Source organism: Haemorhous mexicanus, chromosome 2 (assembly GCF_027477595.1).
Source record: "Haemorhous mexicanus isolate bHaeMex1 chromosome 2, bHaeMex1.pri, whole genome shotgun sequence".
NCBI lineage: Eukaryota > Metazoa > Chordata > Aves > Passeriformes > Fringillidae > Haemorhous > Haemorhous mexicanus.
This window is the reverse complement of record NC_082342.1, coordinates 11048030-11068445: the sequence shown is the minus strand read 5'-3', so window position 1 is coordinate 11068445 and position 20416 is coordinate 11048030. Positions and strand designations below refer to the sequence as shown.

Here is a 20416-nt window from a genome sequence, read left to right as displayed (position 1 = left end):
GAAACCTCTTACATGACATTGTATCCTCTAAGAAAGTAGGTGAAGATATATTTTTACACACACTGTAATGCCAAATGCACCTCCGCTTTGGTTCAGACAAAAATCACCTGTGGAGAGCAAAGGACATGCATAAAGACAGCAGATTTTCAGTCTGGGACTGCTCTGCACAGGCTGCCAAAATCTGACAATCACAGCAGCAGCTTGTACAAAGTGCAACTGGACTGAGAGCAATAACTTCAAGGAGCAAAAGGACACCGTGTATGGCAAGAACTTTCAGCCAACCACAGCCTAGCCCAATTAAAACTCGCAAGGGGCAAAGGCTTGAGTGCACTACTTAGGTGTGTACACTCTCCTCGGAAAAATTAACTTAAGGATTCTACTTAATCATAGTTTTATGTAACCTATAATAATCCTAGACAACACACAGAATACCCTCATCACATTCCCATGCTTTTCATGCTTTAACTAGTGACTTTTCAATGAATTTCAATGGCTTATATTAAGGTTTCTACACAAGATGAGATCATGCATTCATATAAACACTCACAATTCTGAGCCTCATATGTGGCAAAAAAAAAAAAAAAATCTTTTTTACTCTCAGCATATACATTTGTCTTTATTCAAGCTGATAGTTAAAGATTTTGAGATAATATCTTAAGGAGAGGTTTGAGGAGTTTGGTTTGTATTCTCTGACACTAAATATAAAGTAAAACCTCTGACAGTTATTTACATAAAACCACCCAGAAGTTATGAGCCAAATCACCTGCATGGGGAATATTTGCACAATGAGCAGGAAAAGCACCTGCTCAGTTAACAGGGGTGAATTTTAAAATTAGTCTATCAACTGATTTATGAACACTGTTGCTTGAATCTGTGTTTCAAGTTGTTACTGACAGCTAGTCCAAAATAAGCCTCAGTGACAGGATGCTAATCAAGAAAGGATAGCAACCTTAGTACTTACTGAAAACAAAAAAGGTGTCAGAAATGCAAAATTACCGAGATTTTTGAGGTCTTTTTGTTTTAAACCATCATGATTTCTCTACACCCTACTCAGCATAACAGTGAGCTTCCCAGGAGTAATGACAGCAGCTCTGAAATTAATTAACTACACTAAAACCAATGAGATCTTCAGTTTCACTTAACTAGACACAAGTTAAACTTTAGGTTGTTTTCACAGGAACCACCAAGGGAAAATCTGCTTCACAAAAATTGCTTTGATTCTTATGTACTCCAGTAACTGTGACAGTAATTAGCAAAAATCTCTGCTCCAGTTTAATTTTGTTGAGTAATTACTTACTGGTAGCAGTGGGAGGAGTCTTTCAAAGCACCAGCACATTCAGAAGAATTCCTTCAAGAGCACCCCCCGGACAACAGCTGGGCAATGACAGAGTACCAGTGGTTCACAGCCAATCCCACCTCAACACCAACTGACCTGCCAAAAACATGCACAAGCCATGGCAAACTAAAGCCAGTGGGGTCAGTCAGAGGCAACATTATACAGATAGAAAGGAGAAGGAGGCGGGAGGATGACAGATACACAGCACACTGTGTGTACATAAATACACAACGACAGAACCACAGGGGCAGCAGTTGGAAGGGGTTTCTCAGGATCATAAACACCCTGCTGAAGCAGGATACACATTCACACATATGAGGAAAGGCTGAGAGAAACGGGGCTATTCAGGCTGAAAAAGGGAAGACTTTGAGATGACCCAATGGTAGCCTTCCAGTACCTGCAGGGAGCCCACAGGAAAGATGGAGGGAGACTATTTACAAGGGCCTGGAGTGACAGGACAAAGGGGAATGGCATCAAACTGAGAGTAGGTTTAGATTAATACTAGGAAGAAATTCTTTACTGTCAGGGCAGTGAGGCACTGGCACAGGTTGTCCTGAGATGCCCCATCCCTGGGACTGTTCAAAGCCAGGCTGGATGGAGCTCTGGGAAACCTGGTCTAGTGGAAGGGGCCCCTGCCCATGGCAGGGGGTTGGAACAAAATGAGCTTTGAGGTCCCTTCCAACCTAGACCATTCTATGATTCTATGATATTCTTCCAATTCCTCCTAGCTACTTTCTATTCTAAAAACTTTTCTTAATCTTTTTCTTCTGTTCACAGATATTTACCATCATGCACAAACATCCCATTTTACAGTGCCTGACCAGGCAGCACCACCAAGACTTAAGCTTTCTCCTCATAGGAATGACTATTGCCTAGGGTATAATTTTACTGTAGTGACTATTAAAAATGTTCAGTCATGTCTTTCTAGTCTAAAACAACACTGCCATGAGATCCACCTTTTATACTTTGAGATATTTTCCTTTGCATACCAATCACAGTTTAACTCATCACACCAAGACAAGCTCTTCCGGCTCATGTTTGATGCCCTTCACAGTTCTTTCACAAGCCTAACTCTCAAGTGGAAAAGGCAGTCCCACTAGCCCATTCAAACATTCAGCATATTTATAGGGCTGTTTTTTTTCCAAACAGACATCATGATAGCCTCACCCTGCTCTGCACAATACTGAAGAACTCCCAAGGAAACACCAAACTAGCTCCTCACTATCACCCTGCTGTTATGATAACCAGGGCTACTATTCTAGGAACAAACAAACCAACTCTGGAAGTTCCAAGCGTCCTCAGATCAGTGGGATCCCAGGCTCTGCAATACTTAGCAAAAATAACACTCACAGGGACTGTCAGACCACAAGCTGCTTCGGAGGAGTCAGCTGCTCTTCCCAGGCTGCAGCTCCTGCCAGTGCTGGCCAGCCCAGGCTGGTGTTGCCAGATGCCACTCATCCCTTGGAGCCAGCACCACCATTCATCCAAACCTCTGGCAAGTCAGGCTAAGGTCCCAAAAGACCATCAGAGAGTCACTCTCTGCATACATTGATTTCCTGCCATCTTAGTGAGAGCCAGGGCTGGGACAAGGGAGGGGATAAGACAAAGATTGCACCAATTACCACCCAATTCAACTGTAGTGGAGCAGCAGCCCTAAAAGAATGAGTTGTTTCTCTGCCTTTATTTTAATCCTTCTTCTATCTAGTGAGAGAAACTGATGAGGGGAAAAGACTCCTGCAGTCCCCATCTTATTTAGGCACTATAGCAGAAAACTTACCCCAATGGGAGATGAATTAAAAATCTCACAGTGACAGAGATGTGGTGCTTCTGGTGTACACTTCTCACAAATGAACATGCACAATCAGACCTGCTCCTGCATGGGCTGAAATGCCGTACACTGTTCTCCGCTCCCTGCTTTAGGTGTGCACATCCAGAAGGATTTCATTTACTGCAGCTGTTAATGGCACAAAGATCAAAGCTTCCACTTCACCTCAAACAACTCTGCTACATGCCCTAGGTAAGTGATACCAGGAAGATTTCACAATTTTTCCACACAAAACTCAGCATAGTACAGCAGAGAAGTAGTAAATAAAATTTAAATTGCACTTTTTCACAGACAGGTCTGTATTACAAAGAGTCTACTGTATTCAACAGAAGGGACACATTTGGGGAAAGAGTTCAGCTGTCTGTTTTGAATAGGAAGAGAAAAAAAAAACAATCAAACTTAACAGAAAGCCTTTCAATAAAGGTCTTCCGTTTAGTCCAATTAAAAAAAAAATTTAGTAACATGATTTCCCTAAAGAAACAGGCCTTGTAATCACAGAGTGGGCATGTACCCAGGCACGTCTACCCTCCTCCCTCTCCAGCTCAAGGTCACCTCTGGCAACTTGGCCTGGCCTCAGGCATCCCCAAAAGCCTCAGCAGCACCCTCAGGCTTCCCAGCACCTTGGCCAGCCAGCACGTAGCTCCTGATCACACTGCCTGCTCTCGCCCACATCTTGGGCCACAAGAAGTTCGAGGAGACAACACAGAGGGTTTGGGAAGAAGAACAGAGGGGGAGCGCCTCCACTCCACTGCAGTGAGGTCTGCCAGAGGTGAACTCATCCCACAGCCTCGATTGGTCACCCCCCCAACTGTTGTGCATTGTAAGACAAAATTACATCACGAAATTTACACAGCCCTATTTGCAGCATTCAGTAAAATTATTTGATAGCTTATCTTGCCCTCCACTAACCACCTACAAAGAAATCATGTGAAGAGACATGTTTTTAGCCTGGGGAAGGGCACGTGGGCACAGACAGACACAAGGCACAACTCTGCACAAGAACGAGCCTACAGATAACATTAAGCCACATAAAATCTGGGGCAGTGTTTAACAGGTTGCCTGGAAGGTGACAGGCTTCTGACAGCAGTTCCAGCTTCTGGGGCAAGACAGCCTTTCCTGGTGGGTCAAGCACCTGGAAGGCACTGGCACATGCTGTGTCCCTGTGGAAAGGCCACTGCCATACCATGGCCGGTGAAGGGCAGCCAGCAGCTTTCACTTGCATTGGGTAACAACCTCCATGGATACAGGTGATGCTAGAATTGAAATGAACCTCAAACACAACAGAGACACTACAATATTCAAAGACGTGGTGAGATCTATACCAGGGATCAGCATGTAATTTTACTACCTCACAATTAAAGAAAGAGTAAATTCAGCATTGAATAAATAAGAAAGAATGAATTCTTTATTACTAAAGAAATAGTAAATTCAGCATTGCACTCCACAGAGGGCAACTGAAATTTTCTAGGCCATTTTCCTTCATGGAGAAAGATATTGCTTAAAGTTTGGGGGGCACTTTTTAATGGACCTTATATTGAAACACACATTTGCCTCACCTCCCACAGAAAGCTGAACATTCAGACATGGTTTCAAGAAATCTACATCCACCTTGGTTCGTAAGCACTGTTCTCTGTAATTTAGCCCTGCCAGTTTTCCCAGTGTCAGTGGTGTCATACCAAAAATGACTTTCTGCCATCACCACACATCTACCTGAAGCTTCAGAAGCTGACTTGAATAAAAGGGGTACAAAATACTCCTCTAACAAATTCACATTTTTGGAAAATTATTTTAAACAAAACTTTAAATTCTGTGCTGACTTCTTAGCAGCCAATACATTCTCCATCAAATGGCAGAGATGATAACCTCTGATAGTAAAATCTCCAATCCTTTTCTATTCAGTTAGGTCACAAAGCACTCAGTACCTTCCCTGGCCTCTAACAACTCAGCAGAGCCTGCGCACTGCACACACCCTCCACTCAGCACCAGCAGCAGGTGGCACATGTACCAATCACCTTAAAATCAACCTCAGAAAAAGCTTCAAGGCAACACAGCACCTTAGCAAGAGCTGGAACTGGTGTCAAGGAGGAAATCGGTCTGTCTTCACCATTAATAGAGCTTATCCTGTAGACCTGCAGACTGTACCAAAAAGGCATCCCAGGCAGCTCCAGGCAAGGGGACAACTGTGGTCCAGACAGGGCTGTCACAAGAGACATTCTCTGGTTTTCAGCACTAAATCCCATAAAACACATGCAAGACCAGAGAGAACTTTTAAAAGTTTCCAGTAAGCTGTTCGTTATTTTTTAATTTCCAAACCAGTAATGGGATACAGACAGAGAAGACTTAATTCTAGTACCCCATTAAAAAAAATGTTATAAGCTTAGATGCCAGAATTAAATAAAACTTGCCAATTACTACCATCAAATAATTACAAGATTCTAAAGTAATAAAACTACACAGTAGTGGGAAAGCCTCTAAATTAAAAAAAAACAAACTCAAACAAGTGGGAAATTACATAAGAGATCCAAGCAGAATTTGAAGAAAAGTACCTAACAGATGGGAAAATAGGTAATACCAAGAAGGGAAATCCCTGTGCAACCCATCTATAAAGATATTTAGCTTTAAAAAAGAAAAATATCATATTTACAAGCTTAACAATGTTGTCATATATTTTCCCACAGTCCTATATCAAAACAAAGCAAAAGTTAATATCCACAAAGTACAGGAATGCTTTCTCAGTCATAACCTAAGATTTCTGGGATACAATATAGTATTCAGTCCTCTAACCAGGCCATTTATAGCTATGCAGTGCAAAGTGTTAGGGGGAAAAAAGAAAAGTACTTTTCCAACAACCATGGTCCTAGGAGGAATTTCTGTTTCAAAGTAACTAACTTTGAGAAGAATAAAAGAAAACCAAAAACAAAAGGGAAGTGGAGTAGGAGTTTGTTCCTGCCATCTCCCCTTCTGAAGAGAACGAAGAACATCATGTGCCAATGCACACCCAGTCTTCTCCAGATGCTTACTTTAAAGCACTCTCACAGCACACACCTGAATGCAAATGAATATTTTTTTCAAATTCCATGTGACACTCTACTTTTTTTTTCCCAGCTTAAACCCAGCAGAAACACAGCTAAATTCAACTTTCCAAAGCGGCTTTATGTTTTAATGGAAATTTGATTGAAAATCAGAAAGTGTCATTTTTGCTTTGAGAATAGGATAGAAATTTCAAGCACAGGTATCTGACTTTCCTTGGAGTCACACAGCTGTGAGAAGGACAGTTATCATCACATAAACCATGTGTGACCTCAAGCCTACCATTTACTGTTCAACAAAAGTAAAAACTGGCATGAAATACATCTGCATAAATCACAATCCAAAAGTTTTATACCTCAGACTCAAACCCTAATGTTAGGTGACCATCCTCTTCTAAAGGGAGCCCTCTGGATTTTGGGGTACAACACCACAGAAAGGATGACAATTGGCAGGACGAAGTCACAGGGGGATAGAATACCATCATATCACATGCATTTATTTCCACAAATTCTGTGTATGGTAAAATACAAGGGTCAATTAGATTTAAATGGTTCCAGATCATGCCTTGCAAACACTAATGCCTCTTTGACAAGCTTTTATTAAATACATTGTTCTGTCTACCTCTGCTTACTGTAAAACTGAAAATATGCTTTCACCTGATGGCTAAAAAAGCTGTAGTCAAGGATATTTTAAACACAGTCTCCATTTTCTTGGCACCTAAACTTTGATAAGCTTCACTGTTGCCAATTAGTTGATAACAGAAACATTTTAAAATAATACTGTGCAGAGTATAATTTTTTTCAGCAAGAATCCACCAGGTAAAATAATTCAGAAACCAGCTATAAACAAAAGCATCAAGTAAAAGCTGGGCATCTTAGCATAAAACTTGTTTGAATCTGCATACCAATATTTCCTTAAATGCCCTTAAAAAAAGTGGTTTACATATACAAATCTGTGTCGGGTAATGTTTTCAAAGTTAATCTAGTTGCACTCCAGCCTTCAAGCTGTTCCACATGACACGTCCCTTGGATTCCACCTCTCTAACACCCTTAGAAGGAGAGGCACTTTAAAACTGTGGACACTCAGTGATGCTACTGCTCACAACAATGCTGTCCTTGTTGAAGTCCTATCACCAGGTAACACCAGATTTCAGGGAAACTCATGCTGATGGCTTTCAACATGCTCCTGAATTTCACCCTTTATGGCAAAGAAAAGCTAATGACATTTACAAAACAATAAAAACTACAAAACCCAACCGAAAAAAAAAAAAAAAATCAGTGCCTTCTTAAATTGCAAAATCTAGTCTGAATAGATTATTTTCTTTGTGATTTTCAAATGCTTAGAATGAATGATGCTAGTAAACACATGGGAAAGCCACTCTGTAATTAAACAAAGGAGAACTCAGAAAGCCTGCCACCAACACTGAAGTCATCAAAGTGTCCGGCTCATGATATTTTGTGTCAATCTGTCCTTTACACCATCTTGAAACAGTTCTTCCTTTACAGCATTTCACAGCAACCTCAACATTTTGAGTCAATGTTGCTTAACATTTCACTCAGATTAAAGCCCAAACCCACAGATTCTGCACAACACCCACAGGAAAACTACTGTGTAGTTCAATATGCTAAAACCAGCCCTCTACCAGAAGATAGAGCCCTGTGAGTGTCAGCAGGAGTCAGCACACACCCACAGCCACTCCAGAACACAGACTGGCATACTAGCCTCAGATACTGAGGCAGGGAGGTGTAACCCTCTGCAGCCAAGGGATACATTATCCACTTCTGAAAAATGGGGTGGTAACAGAGCACGAAGATGCTACGGACAGGATCATTCAAAAAGAAGTTTCATGAAAATTTTCCACTAGTGGTCTGTAGAGCTCTTAGTCAATTGCAAGTTTTGAACTCCTACAGAAATTTAGCGATGAAAAACTGTAAACCCTGCTATATAATGAGAGAGAGAAAACTGCAATGCTGGAAGAAATTAACATTTTAGATTTACCATTTTACCACAGCACACACTACAGCTGCTCCCAATTTTACCTGCAAGCTTGGCTGAGGTGTGCAGGCACAATACAGCTTATGATAATATCTATATTCAGCACAGTATTAATGTAAAGTAACACGGAAAAAATTGACACGTGGTGTTCAGAACACACTGTGTTGCCAAGGTAAAAGCTACAAGTGTTCACAAAAACCAGCAAAAGATGGCATTCATTAGTCTGAGGAAACAGGAAAAAGTATTTCCTTGTGCTTGGCACAAAGCCTGAGTTTGTACCTTTACTTGGCACGAAGCCTGAGTTCGTACTATCATGCAAGGTATGTTCTGCAGGATGGCTTCTCACCACCTCATGTCTCCTTCAGCCCCACAGCTTTAGCATTCTCGCCCTTTTTAAATAATAGAAGGAATAAGCTTATAGAAAGCTTTCAACTCGCACGGTTTTGCAAGCAACTACCTCCTGTGATTCACAGAATCAGCTTTTCCCAATTAATTATGCTTGACCACCCATTAACCAGAACATTGGACACATCACCGTCCCAAAGGGAACAGAGGGAGCTTTTATCCCATGTATCTCACACTCGGCTCCCTGGCAGAAATCACACGTGAGTGACATTAGAGTCACTTGACTACTGAAACTGAATTTTTACTCCAGTCAAATATTTTCCACTCTTGGCAGATGCTGACTTCTTTAACAGCACCCCAACTGATAAAGTACAATCGTCAGCTAAGAAAAGCCATCTTAATTTCATTATGTGAAAAAAAGACTGAACTCTACCCTGAATTCACAAGATCCTTTTGAAATACATTGTCACAACAGCCTCTCCTAGGTTACTCACCGAATACTCTTAACTTGTGATTTGAAAAGTGATGTTACACTGCTACCCCAGGCACAAGTCAACAGGCCCCTGCTGAGAACCTGAATTCTTTCAATTTAAAGGTGTCCATCACATCGGTAACTTAGTGACCAGGGTTTGATGGGCAAGTTTAATAACAGACCCAGCCAAAAACAAAACCAAGCATACAAAAAAAACCCACAACAAAACCAAAAAACAAACAAACAAAAAAACCCCCAAACACCTATACACACACAACCCTTCACTGTGACTGAAGGCAACCTCCACCCACTTTAAAATAATCACAGTGACTATCACAAGACAAACAGAAAGTGAAAGCCACCAGGATACTTTCGTTTCTGAGAAAATCTGCTCCCACATCTGTGGCTTTTCTACTCAGAGAAAGTAGAAAAGACTTTTCTCTCTCAGTCACATCCCAGCAACACACACACACACCCCCTTCAGATTTTTAAGAGTTCTGTTTCCTAACAAGAACAGAAAATCAATAAAAAAAAAAAAACAACAAAAACACAACCAACTGAACAAAACTGAAAATTCAGGCCTTTAAAGGAATTTATTCCTACACTAATACATGTAAGTGACGACACAGCTCTTAAGATTTTTGTTTACTTTTTATGCTATGGAATACCAGGAATGTCACATTTGACTCTTGAGGATTGACTCAATCTTCAACCTCCTTTTGGGCTTATGCTCAATTTGAAGCTCAAGTGAATCTGAACTATTGACAAGCTGGGAATTGAAAATAAGTACCCCCACTAGAGAAAGTGAAGAACAACAATACTATTTTAATACATCTTTAGGCACCGCTGTGCACCTCAATAATTCCCCTGTCACTGGCACTGCCAGCAATGGCTGTAAGGGGGTGACTGATGCAGCTCCTCAGACAACTCCTGGCACAGGTGAGTGTCAGAGACCTCCCTGCTGGTTCTGCAATGATCTGGGCCCAGCCTGAAAAGGCATTCTCCAAGTCCCCTGGGGCCTCAGGTTGATTTACAAACCTGGCCACTAAGTCCCCAGCACCTGCAACATCCCTCAACCTCACCATTCAGATCACTGGAGCTATAGGGCCAGCTTCTGAGGGACTGAAAAAATGGGCTGTTAGCTCTTGGATGGGTCCTTCAGCAAGGAAGTAGAGAAGATTTAGCCAGAAATAGAAGAGAAATTCCATCTTTTGTTCTACCTTTCATTCCCCTTCAGTTACTCAAGTCTACAGACACCAGCTGAACTCACAGAATTAAAGAGACACCAGCCACAAATATCTTCTTAGGCACAAGAGTGTAAGAAAGGCAACTGTTCAATTATCCTTCCACTTATCTTTATGAAGGACTTTCTAAAATGCTAAATACTTCTTTATTTTAAGACATGGGTAACTTTTTTTTTTGACCTTTTCATAGAAGCTGATGGGTTTTACTATCTTTTGTAGCTGCTGCTCATACTAGCTGTGAATACAGGGTTATCCTAAAAATATTGGGGGGGAGGGGGGGAATGTGTGTTAAGGATTTATTACAGATATTTTAAAATAATACTATCAAAAGTTAACAGGAAAACTTTACACTTTCATATTCTGAAGTAGTATTTTCCTTCCAAGGTGTGGACCAAACATATTTAAAGACATTATTTCAGACAAATTCTAATGATAGTACTATACTTGTAAACTCCTGCAAACACAATAGAAATCGTTACTGAATTTCTGTGAAAGGTTTTCTGAAAGCAAGAAGTTTTAAACTGCTATTAAAGGTTTCATAAAGGTGCTGATTCATATCATATCAATAAACACAACCCTCCAAGATTCAGCAAGCTTGCGTAGATACTAAACAAAAAAAAAGACCAAAAAACCCCAAAACTAACCACACACACCTCCACCCATTCCCAACAAAATCCATCAAAACAGTCACAAAACCAGAAGGCATTCAGCAGACCAGTTTGACAAGGGCTTTCAAAACTACTTTGAATCACCGGCCTTTGCACCTTGCTCTAGCTTTCAGAAATACCAACAGGAATCTGTGTCAAAGGTGTAACTACAAGTATTACAAACTTTTTTGATATGAGCTTCTTAAATACAGAACAAGATACATATATTTAACAGCATAACTCCACAGTACTTCAAGTAATCTTTGCAAATTACTCAGTAGTTGGTGCAAACACTTTAAGTAAGCAAGTGTTGCTATTCTGCTCATTCTGGACAAAGAGGTACTAAAGCTCTGGGTACCAGCACTGGCAGCTGTAACCCCCCCATATTCAAGCCCTCCAAGCTTGCTCCCCATTCATGGGGAGATGCAGAAACCATCCTCACTCCATGACCCAGGGGCCATTTCTCAGGTACAGAGGGACAGCTGCAATCGGTCACAGGCAAGGGTGGCTCTGGCCTCACGAAGAGAGAGGAAGCCTGCAGCCTCTTGGATCCACCAGGCAACTCTGAACTCAACTCTCAAGATATAGACATTTTAAAGATTTGAATTTTAAATCCTTGGAAGGTTGCCACCTATTAAGATGGAAAAAAGAAAAATGAGTACACAGCTCCCAAGATACCTTCTTTGTACCAGGTGGTCAGTAGATACTTTGCAATCACTTCCTGCCATTTAGGACTGCATCATGGCAATTGGTGGAGACAGATGACTCTATCATCATCTGCATGAAGCAGCTATTGCTTTTAGGGAAAAAAAAAAAAAAAAAAAACCACTCAGTGCCATATTATTAGCTAAATCTTTAAATAATAAGTACATCAAAACCATGGGACAAGCACAACAGAAGCACATACAAGCTAGCACAATTTTAACCTTTTTACCCCAAAAAAATAGCAAGAGAGAAGAATTTAGTATCAGACCTTGCTTTAAGCCAGGCATTATTTCAAGTGGTAAATATCCTTAAAAGTTTGTGCTTCTTTTAGGAAAAGAAAAATGAGCTGAGCTGACATAGCTCTATTCTACTATTATTCTACTATTCCTGAGATTACACTGCCAATGCATTGCTGAATCACAGGTCTGAAATAACAGTGGGTGCGGGAAACCAAAGGACAGATAAAACAGCCTTTAAATCCATCTATCAACCAAATGTCAGGCTCTCTCCAGAAGCAGTAGAACTTGATAACACACACTGCTGAGAGGCCAGCTAAGTGCCACCAATTAAAACCCAGCTTCTTCAATCTGCCATTCCAAGATGACCATCACAGTAACCATCAGAGCTGAGACAATGCTGAAACACGTTTAATCTTCCCACATCATAATCTCCAGTTAGCAGAAAAATCACCATTCACCCAGGCCCTGAACTCGCTGTGTACAGGACAATGGACAAGTGAAGGGTCTGCACAGCACACAGGGCAGCCTGGGAAGATCTTCTTCCAGGAGGAAAATTGAGGTACACAGGCATCAGCCATGTAGTGCTGCCTGGAACACGGGAAATCCTGCAACATTCATGCCTTATTTCCTCAGCAGCAAAATGCCAGACCAAAAAAAGAGGATTGGACGGGACAGAAATACAGATTGGACAAAACAAGAAGCTACTTTTTTTTAACTTCTCATGTTGTTTACCTTTATTCACATGCTTTAGTCTTACTGTGAACATTACCTATAACCTTCAGGCACCGAACAATGTCAGAAAAGCACACAAGGGCCATGAGCAACAAGAATAATTTGATTAATTATTTGCTTCAGGACATAATTTACAAATTTTAACTAAGGGTCAAGATGACCAGCAGAGATGAAAGAAAAAACTTCTTTTGACCTGACGCAGCTGCTTTAACTACACAATAAACTAAAGATAGCTTCAGTGGGAAGCAGGCTGTTTGTAGTTAGAGCATTTATTAATACAAACCTACATCTCCAAGTGCTGCTGAAGTTTGACACACACTTCCTGTATGACAGTAAGAAAACATCTGATGAACAATGTTGGGAACCACGGCTCCGAATAAGGTATGCTGATGACTCAGGCATCTCTTGTAAACCCAATATATTTCTGCTTGTATGTGGTTTCTTCACACTAACAGAGAACAATTGCAACAAACTTTGAGGTCTCCAGAAAAAACTCCCTGATTTGAGGACATTGGGTTTTTCCTCTTTCAAGGGAAAACAGTAAGTTATTGCTATGGTAGCCTCTTCACCTTTCATCCATCCATCAGCCCACTGTACCTTCACCATTTGCCTTCTTACATGCAAATACCTGATCAATGTTAAAGTTTGTCATCCAATTAGCTAGTCATTAGTCTCACAAACAATGAGGTACTCGTTTTGGAGTCAAATAAAGCTTTTTTACAAAGTACTTTTAAGATTTGCCTTTCCCTCATTCCCTAAATGCATGCAATTAGGGATAAAACAGGTTAAAAGCAATTACACATAATAAAATAATCAGATGATTCAACAGAAAAAATAAGAAAAAATCCCTGCCATGAAAAACCCTTGATATTTTATTCAGTTTCTCTAGACACTTAAAAAAGTGACCAACGCCCACAGATGCTGATTACAACCTCAGTATTATTGCTAGCTGTATTTTATACTGCAGCATGGATTACTTGGCATATACCACAATCAATCTTCAACCTCCTTTCGGGCTTATCCTCAATTTGAAGCTCAAGTGAATTTGAACTACTGACCCACAAGCAGTAGTTTAGCTGAAAACTAAGGACCCTTCTAGTTTAGTTGAAAACTAATATTACTCCTTCAGGATTATCATCAGAAAGCACAAATAGGGTCCAGAAAGCACTATGTATCTGACATGATAATTACAATATATTAAGTAAACCACTGACAAGAGGGTTTGTAAAAGATAAACTTGCTCACAGAAGTTGTCAGATGCACAGCAGCAACATCAGTTTTCAAACACAGCAGGCACATGTAGCAGCAAACCTGCTACAATAATCTCCGAGCAAACCACAACTGAAAACACTGAGAGAGGAACAAAATCAGACCATTCAGCCCTTGCCTTCCAGCTGAAGCCGCCAAAATCACTGCTAACTACTTCCAACTATGAGAGCAGTCCCCGGCCAGACACGCCCTCCCTCAAAAAAAGCTTCTTAAATGCGAGCTGTACCACTTTAACCAATTATACCCTAATCAGCACATTCCCACTGTCCACTCTTACAGCTGCAGCCATTTAACTTTCACACCGACTATACCAAAGCACATACACCTTTATCCTCTTATGAAGGCAGAACATGCCATTAAAACACTAATAAAAATCAAGGAAGAGGCAGCAGTCATACCACTAACCACAAGAGTTGTGTTAACCTACAAATTACCTTTAAAACATATTATCTTAAAAGCGTTGCAATATAATTTTAGACATTTCTCTTGACAGTTCAGTTCAAGAGAAGGAAAGCTTTAGAAGGTATCCTTTTTTTTCCCCCTTCTTTTGACAAACATTCTCCGTCGAGTCTTGGCGCACAGTAAAACTGGTAAGCGCCGTCATTCCCTTAACCCCGTTCCATGATGCACGTTAACACGAGCCCCTAAACCCGGCACTTTTTCACTCCAGCAGGAGCGCGTCACTCGCTGGAAATAGCGTTCACCTTTGGCAGGCGCGGATGCCGGCGCTGCAGGGTCACGCCGGGCATGTGCAGCATCTCCCCCGGGCCCACGGGGGGCTCGGCCGGCACCCCGCGTTCTTCCTGCCCAGCCCCGGTCCCGCCACTCTGCCCGGCAGCCTGCGAGCGCAACAGGCCCCCTCGGGGCCGCGGGGAGCGCGCCGGGGCTCCCCCGAGGGCAGTGCCAAGCCCGGGGCCGGGATGACCCAGGGCCGGGCCGGCAGCGGCCCCCGCTGAGGCTCCGCGGCCGCCGGAGCGGCGGGGCCCAGGCGAGGCCGCGGCACGGGGAAGGCCCGGGAGAAGCTCAGCAGGGGCGCGGGCAGGAACGGCGGGAGCCGGAGCGGGTGCGGCCAGGCCCGGGCGCGGCGGGGACGCGGAGCCGCTCCAGGCCGGACTCCGCCGGAGACTCACCTTGGCGGCGCCGCCGGGCTGCAGCACGTTCTGCTCCACCGTCATGGCCCCCGCGCGGCTCCCGGCGGCGCCCCGGGCTCGGCGGGTGGCGGCGGCGCCGTGCGGCGGCAGCTGGGCCGGGCCCGGGCTGGGCGAGCGGGGCGGGAGGCGGGGCGGGAGGGGGAGCCCGAATCACCGCCCGGCGGGGGGGCAGCGCAGCCCCGCTCCGGCCCCGCTGCCACTCCCGGAGCGTCGAGCGCCGCCCTCGGCCCGGCTGCGGCTCCCGGCGGCGCCGCCCCGCGCACCTGCCCCGGGCGCAGCCCCCGCCCGGCCCCTTCTCCGCCCTGTCACACCGCCCGCCTCCATCTTGGGAGCGCCCGGCGGGAGTGGGGCGGCCCCGCCGAGCCCCGCGGCCGCCCCGCTCCTCCCTCGAGAAGGGCTCCGCGTCCTTCGCCCGCTGCAGGGGCGGCCCCGCCGCGTCCTTCCCCGGGGAAGGCAAAGTTTGCCCCGCTGAGGGGGAAGCGAGAGCAGGTCGGATCGGTGCCGCTTTCCAGGGGATCGCCAGGGAATCTCTGAGCCAGCGCTGCTTCGAGCGCTGTCGCTGCTCGTAGCGACAACAAACCGTATCGCCAAATGAATCACAGAATCACAGGATCGTTCGGGTTGAAAGGGACCTCTGGAGATCACCTGCCCCAATTCCCCTGCCAAGGCAGGATCACCCAGAGCAGGTGGCACAGAAACGTGTCCAAGTGGGTTTGGAATGTCTCCAGAGAAAGGATACTCCACACCTTCCCTGGGCAGCTGTTCCAGTGCTCTGCCATCCTCAACAGAAAAAAAACGTTCTTCCTCATGTTGACGTGGAACTTCTTGTGTTTTAGTTTATGGCCATTGCTCTTTGCCCTGTTGCTGGGCCCTAGTGTTGCTGAGCCCCACCATCCTCTTGGCAACCACTTTGGAGATCCTTGTATGCATTAATGAGGTCCCCTCTCAGTGTTCTCCAGGCTAACCAGGCCCAGCTCTCCTCATAAGAGATGCTCCAGACCCTGATCACCTTTGTAGCCTTTGCTGGACCCTCTCCAGGAGCTCCTTGAGGAGCCCAGAACCAGGCACAGTAATGGTTCATCCTAAAGTTGCAGGTCTTCCCTTTCCCTGAGGTTTGACTGGGTGAGCCATGGGGTGGTGGCAGTTCAGCATTCAAATTGTACAGGAATGTCATTGACATACTGGGGGGAGTAGCTGGTCTTGGCAGCCCACAGTGAATTTTGGCACCACAGATAAACAGTATTAGGGAAGAGATTGTCCCTCTGTCACCCTGCTCTGAGATGTCAAGGAAAGGGCAAGAAAGGACTCTGCTTTGGGCATCAGCACAAGCAGGGCAAAGTGACTCGGCTGGCCAAAACACGTTTGCCCAGAAAGCAGGTGAAGGGCAGCAGAAAAGCCCACCCCACATTCTGAATGCCTGCCCAGTGCATGGCACCTGTGTCCCAGCTCCATTTCCAAGGCCAGTGGAGCTTAGTCTGTAGGAAAAGCTGCAGAGAGCAGCACGGTTCTGAGAGCCCCAAGTACCTAAAAAGCTGAGAGCCTAATGCAACAAAATTAATTGCAGCTACTGCTTTTCTGTCACACACCGTCTTTATGACTCTGTAATTCAAGGCCCTCCTCTTCCCACAGTAGAGTATGGATCTTTTTAAAACTGAGGTTATCAGGTAATAGCATCACTGGAAGATCCTGGACTCTAAATAAAATACAAGCACAACTCATGACAACCTGCAACCACTGCTTTATTTCACTGCAGATTCTGTGCAGGAGATGTTGCAATGTAATCGATATTTGAACTTCTCAGGTTTGTTGCCCATAGATTGTATCAGTTTTAATGTCTTTTCCTTTTATGCTGCAATATGCAAGGCAATTTTTAAAATTAATGTTCCCAAAGAATTTATTGTGCAAAAGACAAGAAAGTATGCAGATAATATAACGGGATCAGAAATGGCTTGCAAATTACTTTACCGGAAATAGGAGTGGAAATTCTCTCTACGCAGACTGATGGCTACATGTAAGAAAGGCAACAGTAGCAGCTAGGGGCTCTTCTTAGAAACCTTTTCTGCAGCAGCTGCGTGGGAGTTCTAGTCCAATTCCTCTGTCCTCTTCCAATATATAATCATGCTTTTTCTTATACATTTTTACAGCTTCTTCACCATATTTTTGACATGTGCTATGTTCAGATAACTCTCATCAAAACTATTAACCGTTTACACTATTTTAAAATATTATAAACAAATTAGCATTTAAATGAAATACATTTGTCTTGCAATATAATTTCAAGTGTTTTCACTGTTTCATTTAATAGCTTTTCTGTGTCCAAAAATAAAATGTGTCCAAAAAGAAAGAAGAAATCGTACATTTTGTTCAATTCTCTTTTAATCAGGATAGGATGACAAAGTATCACCTCCCATTAAATTCTCCTCCCCAGTAAAATTATCATTTTTAAGGGCTCCGGCTTCCTAACTTTCTTTAATATAAAAAAAGGCTGAGCAATCCAATCCCAAAACAGGGATTTGCCATTGAAGTACATAATCTGAACCACAGCAATGCAAATGAGGATTCTGTCGAACTTACAGTGTTGCTGGGAACCAGAGAGAGCAGAGTTCCCTGTTCTGTTTGTAGCTCAAGCTCTCTATGAAATACATAGAGCACAAGACTGGAATTTGTACCTCATCAGAAAACACTAATTATTTTTCAGGGCCACAGTTTAGGAAGATTATATATATATATATATATATATATATATATATATATATATATATATATATGCACATTTTCACAGAAGTTGGTCAGGTTTCCTCTTAGTTGCTCCGTACCTTTTAACAATATTACAGTGTTGGCTGTCACCAAACATGGCTTGTTTGTTAAACAATTGGTGACACATTGCACAACCTCTGCCTCCAGCTGCTTGGTCCCCTGAGCAAGGCTCCCCTCGTCTGCATCTCCTCCTCACGAGCAGGGCTGGAGAAGTGATTCACCTGAAACACAAGCACAGACTCCCCTCCCCCCAAACTGGTTGTTTTCTTCTGCTAGATCAGTTCCCCAAAATGGTTCACTGACTGGCTGCAGGAACAGCTGTGCTGGCCCAGAAAAGAGGGTGATCCAGGCTCAGCGATTGTACCCATCAAGTTTCATTTCACCTATTTCCCAAATCAGTAAGTGATCATGCCTTCCTGATCTGCATACTGCCAGTTGGAGGGAAAGCTTGTTCCTGCTCACAGGAATCCTTGTTTTCCTATTTTTGCAAAGAGCAGCCAAACATCAGCCAGCCACAAAACACTTTAGCACATGTTTTATTGTATACAAAGATCATGTACAACAAGAAATAGCTCATTATTTCCCTCCATTTTCAATAGACTTGGGTTTGTCCTTAATTAAGTGCAACATTTATTTAGGGCTTTAATTAGACTGTGGCTGCATAAGTTACAGCTGGGGAAGTACAAGTCAGGACTTCTTGGTTTTCTTTTCCCAAATGTGTAACCTGCTATACGGGGGATGAGAAAGCACTGCTTTAAAAAGTGCAGTGAACGCTACAAACACAGGCTCTGTAGTTAACCCTGGACAAGAGCTGCCCTGGATTCACATTTACAAACCCCATCTTGGAGCCCTTTCACTTAGGCCTTTTGGCTCTACAGTAAATAGTACAGCCAACTGACAAAACCACGGCCATTCAAGCAGCTTTTATAGCATGACACTTTTGAAATCATCATTTGGCAATTACTCTCCGTGTCACTGGTAACCATTCAAGCATTGCTTTGGCACCTGCAAAATCTCCTGGTGGTTATCAGCCAAGGCAACCAAAACAAAAACTAACGGAAGTTGTAACTCAGGAAAGAGAGCAATCGTTTTCTGAAAGGCTTTTGAAAATCTAAAAGTAAAACTAAAATGAGGTGAACATAGGTTTTGTTGCTATACAAAACACAACTTCATATTCCATTGTTTATTGACCTTAAATTGAAGGTTCCTGACCTTCTAATTGCTTCCTGACAGCAGATGTCTGTTCACCTGCCTTCTTAAAGCCATGTGCTAATCAAAATAAAAATTCTCAGATTTAGACTCCTGAGTTCATATAATTGCAGCTGAATTGCACAGAAATTATGGATTTTACAAGAACCTGGTTAAAGTGCCCTTTTTACCCTAGCTATCATCACATTTTATTTACTTTCTTGACCACCCTTGCACATTGATCATATTATTTCACATAGCTTTCCTGAGAGGCCATAACATTTTTTTGTATGTGGCTGAAAGTAATTTAGAGCTCAGCAACGACTACTAGTCCTTCCAATAAGCATTGCCCAGTGTTTTTCAAGGAGTAGAAACTTACAGAACTGTTCCCAAGATACTTCTTTCTGTCATTGAAAAGGTAACTCATATAAACAAGCATGTTCCACAACAAATCACTATTTCCACTGAATTAATTTTAAGCAAAATACTTATTAATATTCCCCCTGATTTAAACTTTACCTAATGATTACTTATAATGTTTATTTTGAAACAATTTCAGCTCAAATATTTATTACTTTTAGCACCATAAGTGTGTAACACTCATATTCAAGGTCTAAACAATTTATTTTGGATTACAAAGTAATCAAGCCAGTTCTATATATTTTTTCCCCTTTCTTACTTTGCATGTATTTTTTCAAGGGCAAACTCCCTGTTCTTCTCTTCCATCCAACTACTCAGTCATTTTTTGCTTTTTGTTGAAGCAAAAGCTCATTGACCAGGATGACAGCCTATCACAACTCCTGGACAAGATTCCCATACATGCAGTCATGTAAATGCATGCTGCACTCTTCCCTAAATAAATATTGACAGACAATTGTTTTCTTAGACAATGACCTTACCAATGGTCTATGTGGGTAAACAGGGTTGTTCTCCATCAGGATCATGTAATCCACACATAAAACTAGGAGTCAAAGCTGACAGGACTAGCACAAAATTCCCATATTTTGCTTCTGTCATTTTGGATGCCCTTCTTTCTAGTCACCTACAATCAAAGGTTAAGAAATTAAAGGCCCCAGACTGTAGTGCATAATTTCACATAGATTTCAGGTATGTTGAATTCTTGGTGATATTAAAATACCTCAGCTAGTTACCCAGGTTCCCTGTCCTAGGTATGGAATGGCCTTGGATGCTTCAAGCTGGGATGTACAACATCCAGCAACATACAACCTGAAGGAGGCACGTGCCTAATATCCTACCCCTGCTACGGACAGGGAAGATCCTTTTGAATGGGTGGGAAGATGCTTTACATAAGGATTCATGTTTCACAACTAAAGCTTAATGATCCTTGCTCAGGTCCAACCAGCCCATGTCCTTATCACAGCCTAGTCTGCAGCCTCCTTGCCTGGCCACTCCTCTGGAATGAGGAGAATGTGGACACCAAACCCCTGACAGTGTAGGAGGGAGCAGCACTCAAATCGTCC

The 20416-nt window shown here is 42.9% G+C and overlaps 1 protein-coding gene across 2 annotated transcripts in view; it reads right to left on the bottom strand.

Annotated features, from left to right (window-relative positions):
- The window catches only part of USP25 (ubiquitin specific peptidase 25), an 88359-nt gene extending 73264 nt beyond the window's left edge, over positions 1-15095 (bottom strand). The window contains exon 1 of one of the 2 annotated variants that reach the window (XM_059872914.1): positions 14970-15095. In XM_059872914.1, coding sequence (XP_059728897.1) covers positions 14970-15014 — 45 coding nt within the window. In that variant the 5' untranslated portion in view covers positions 15015-15095. Of the gene's footprint in view, positions 1-1297; positions 1317-14969 lie in introns of those variants that run through there. The other variant, XM_059872922.1, reaches the window with a different exon arrangement.
- Between the last annotated feature and the right edge of the window lie 5321 nt (positions 15096-20416).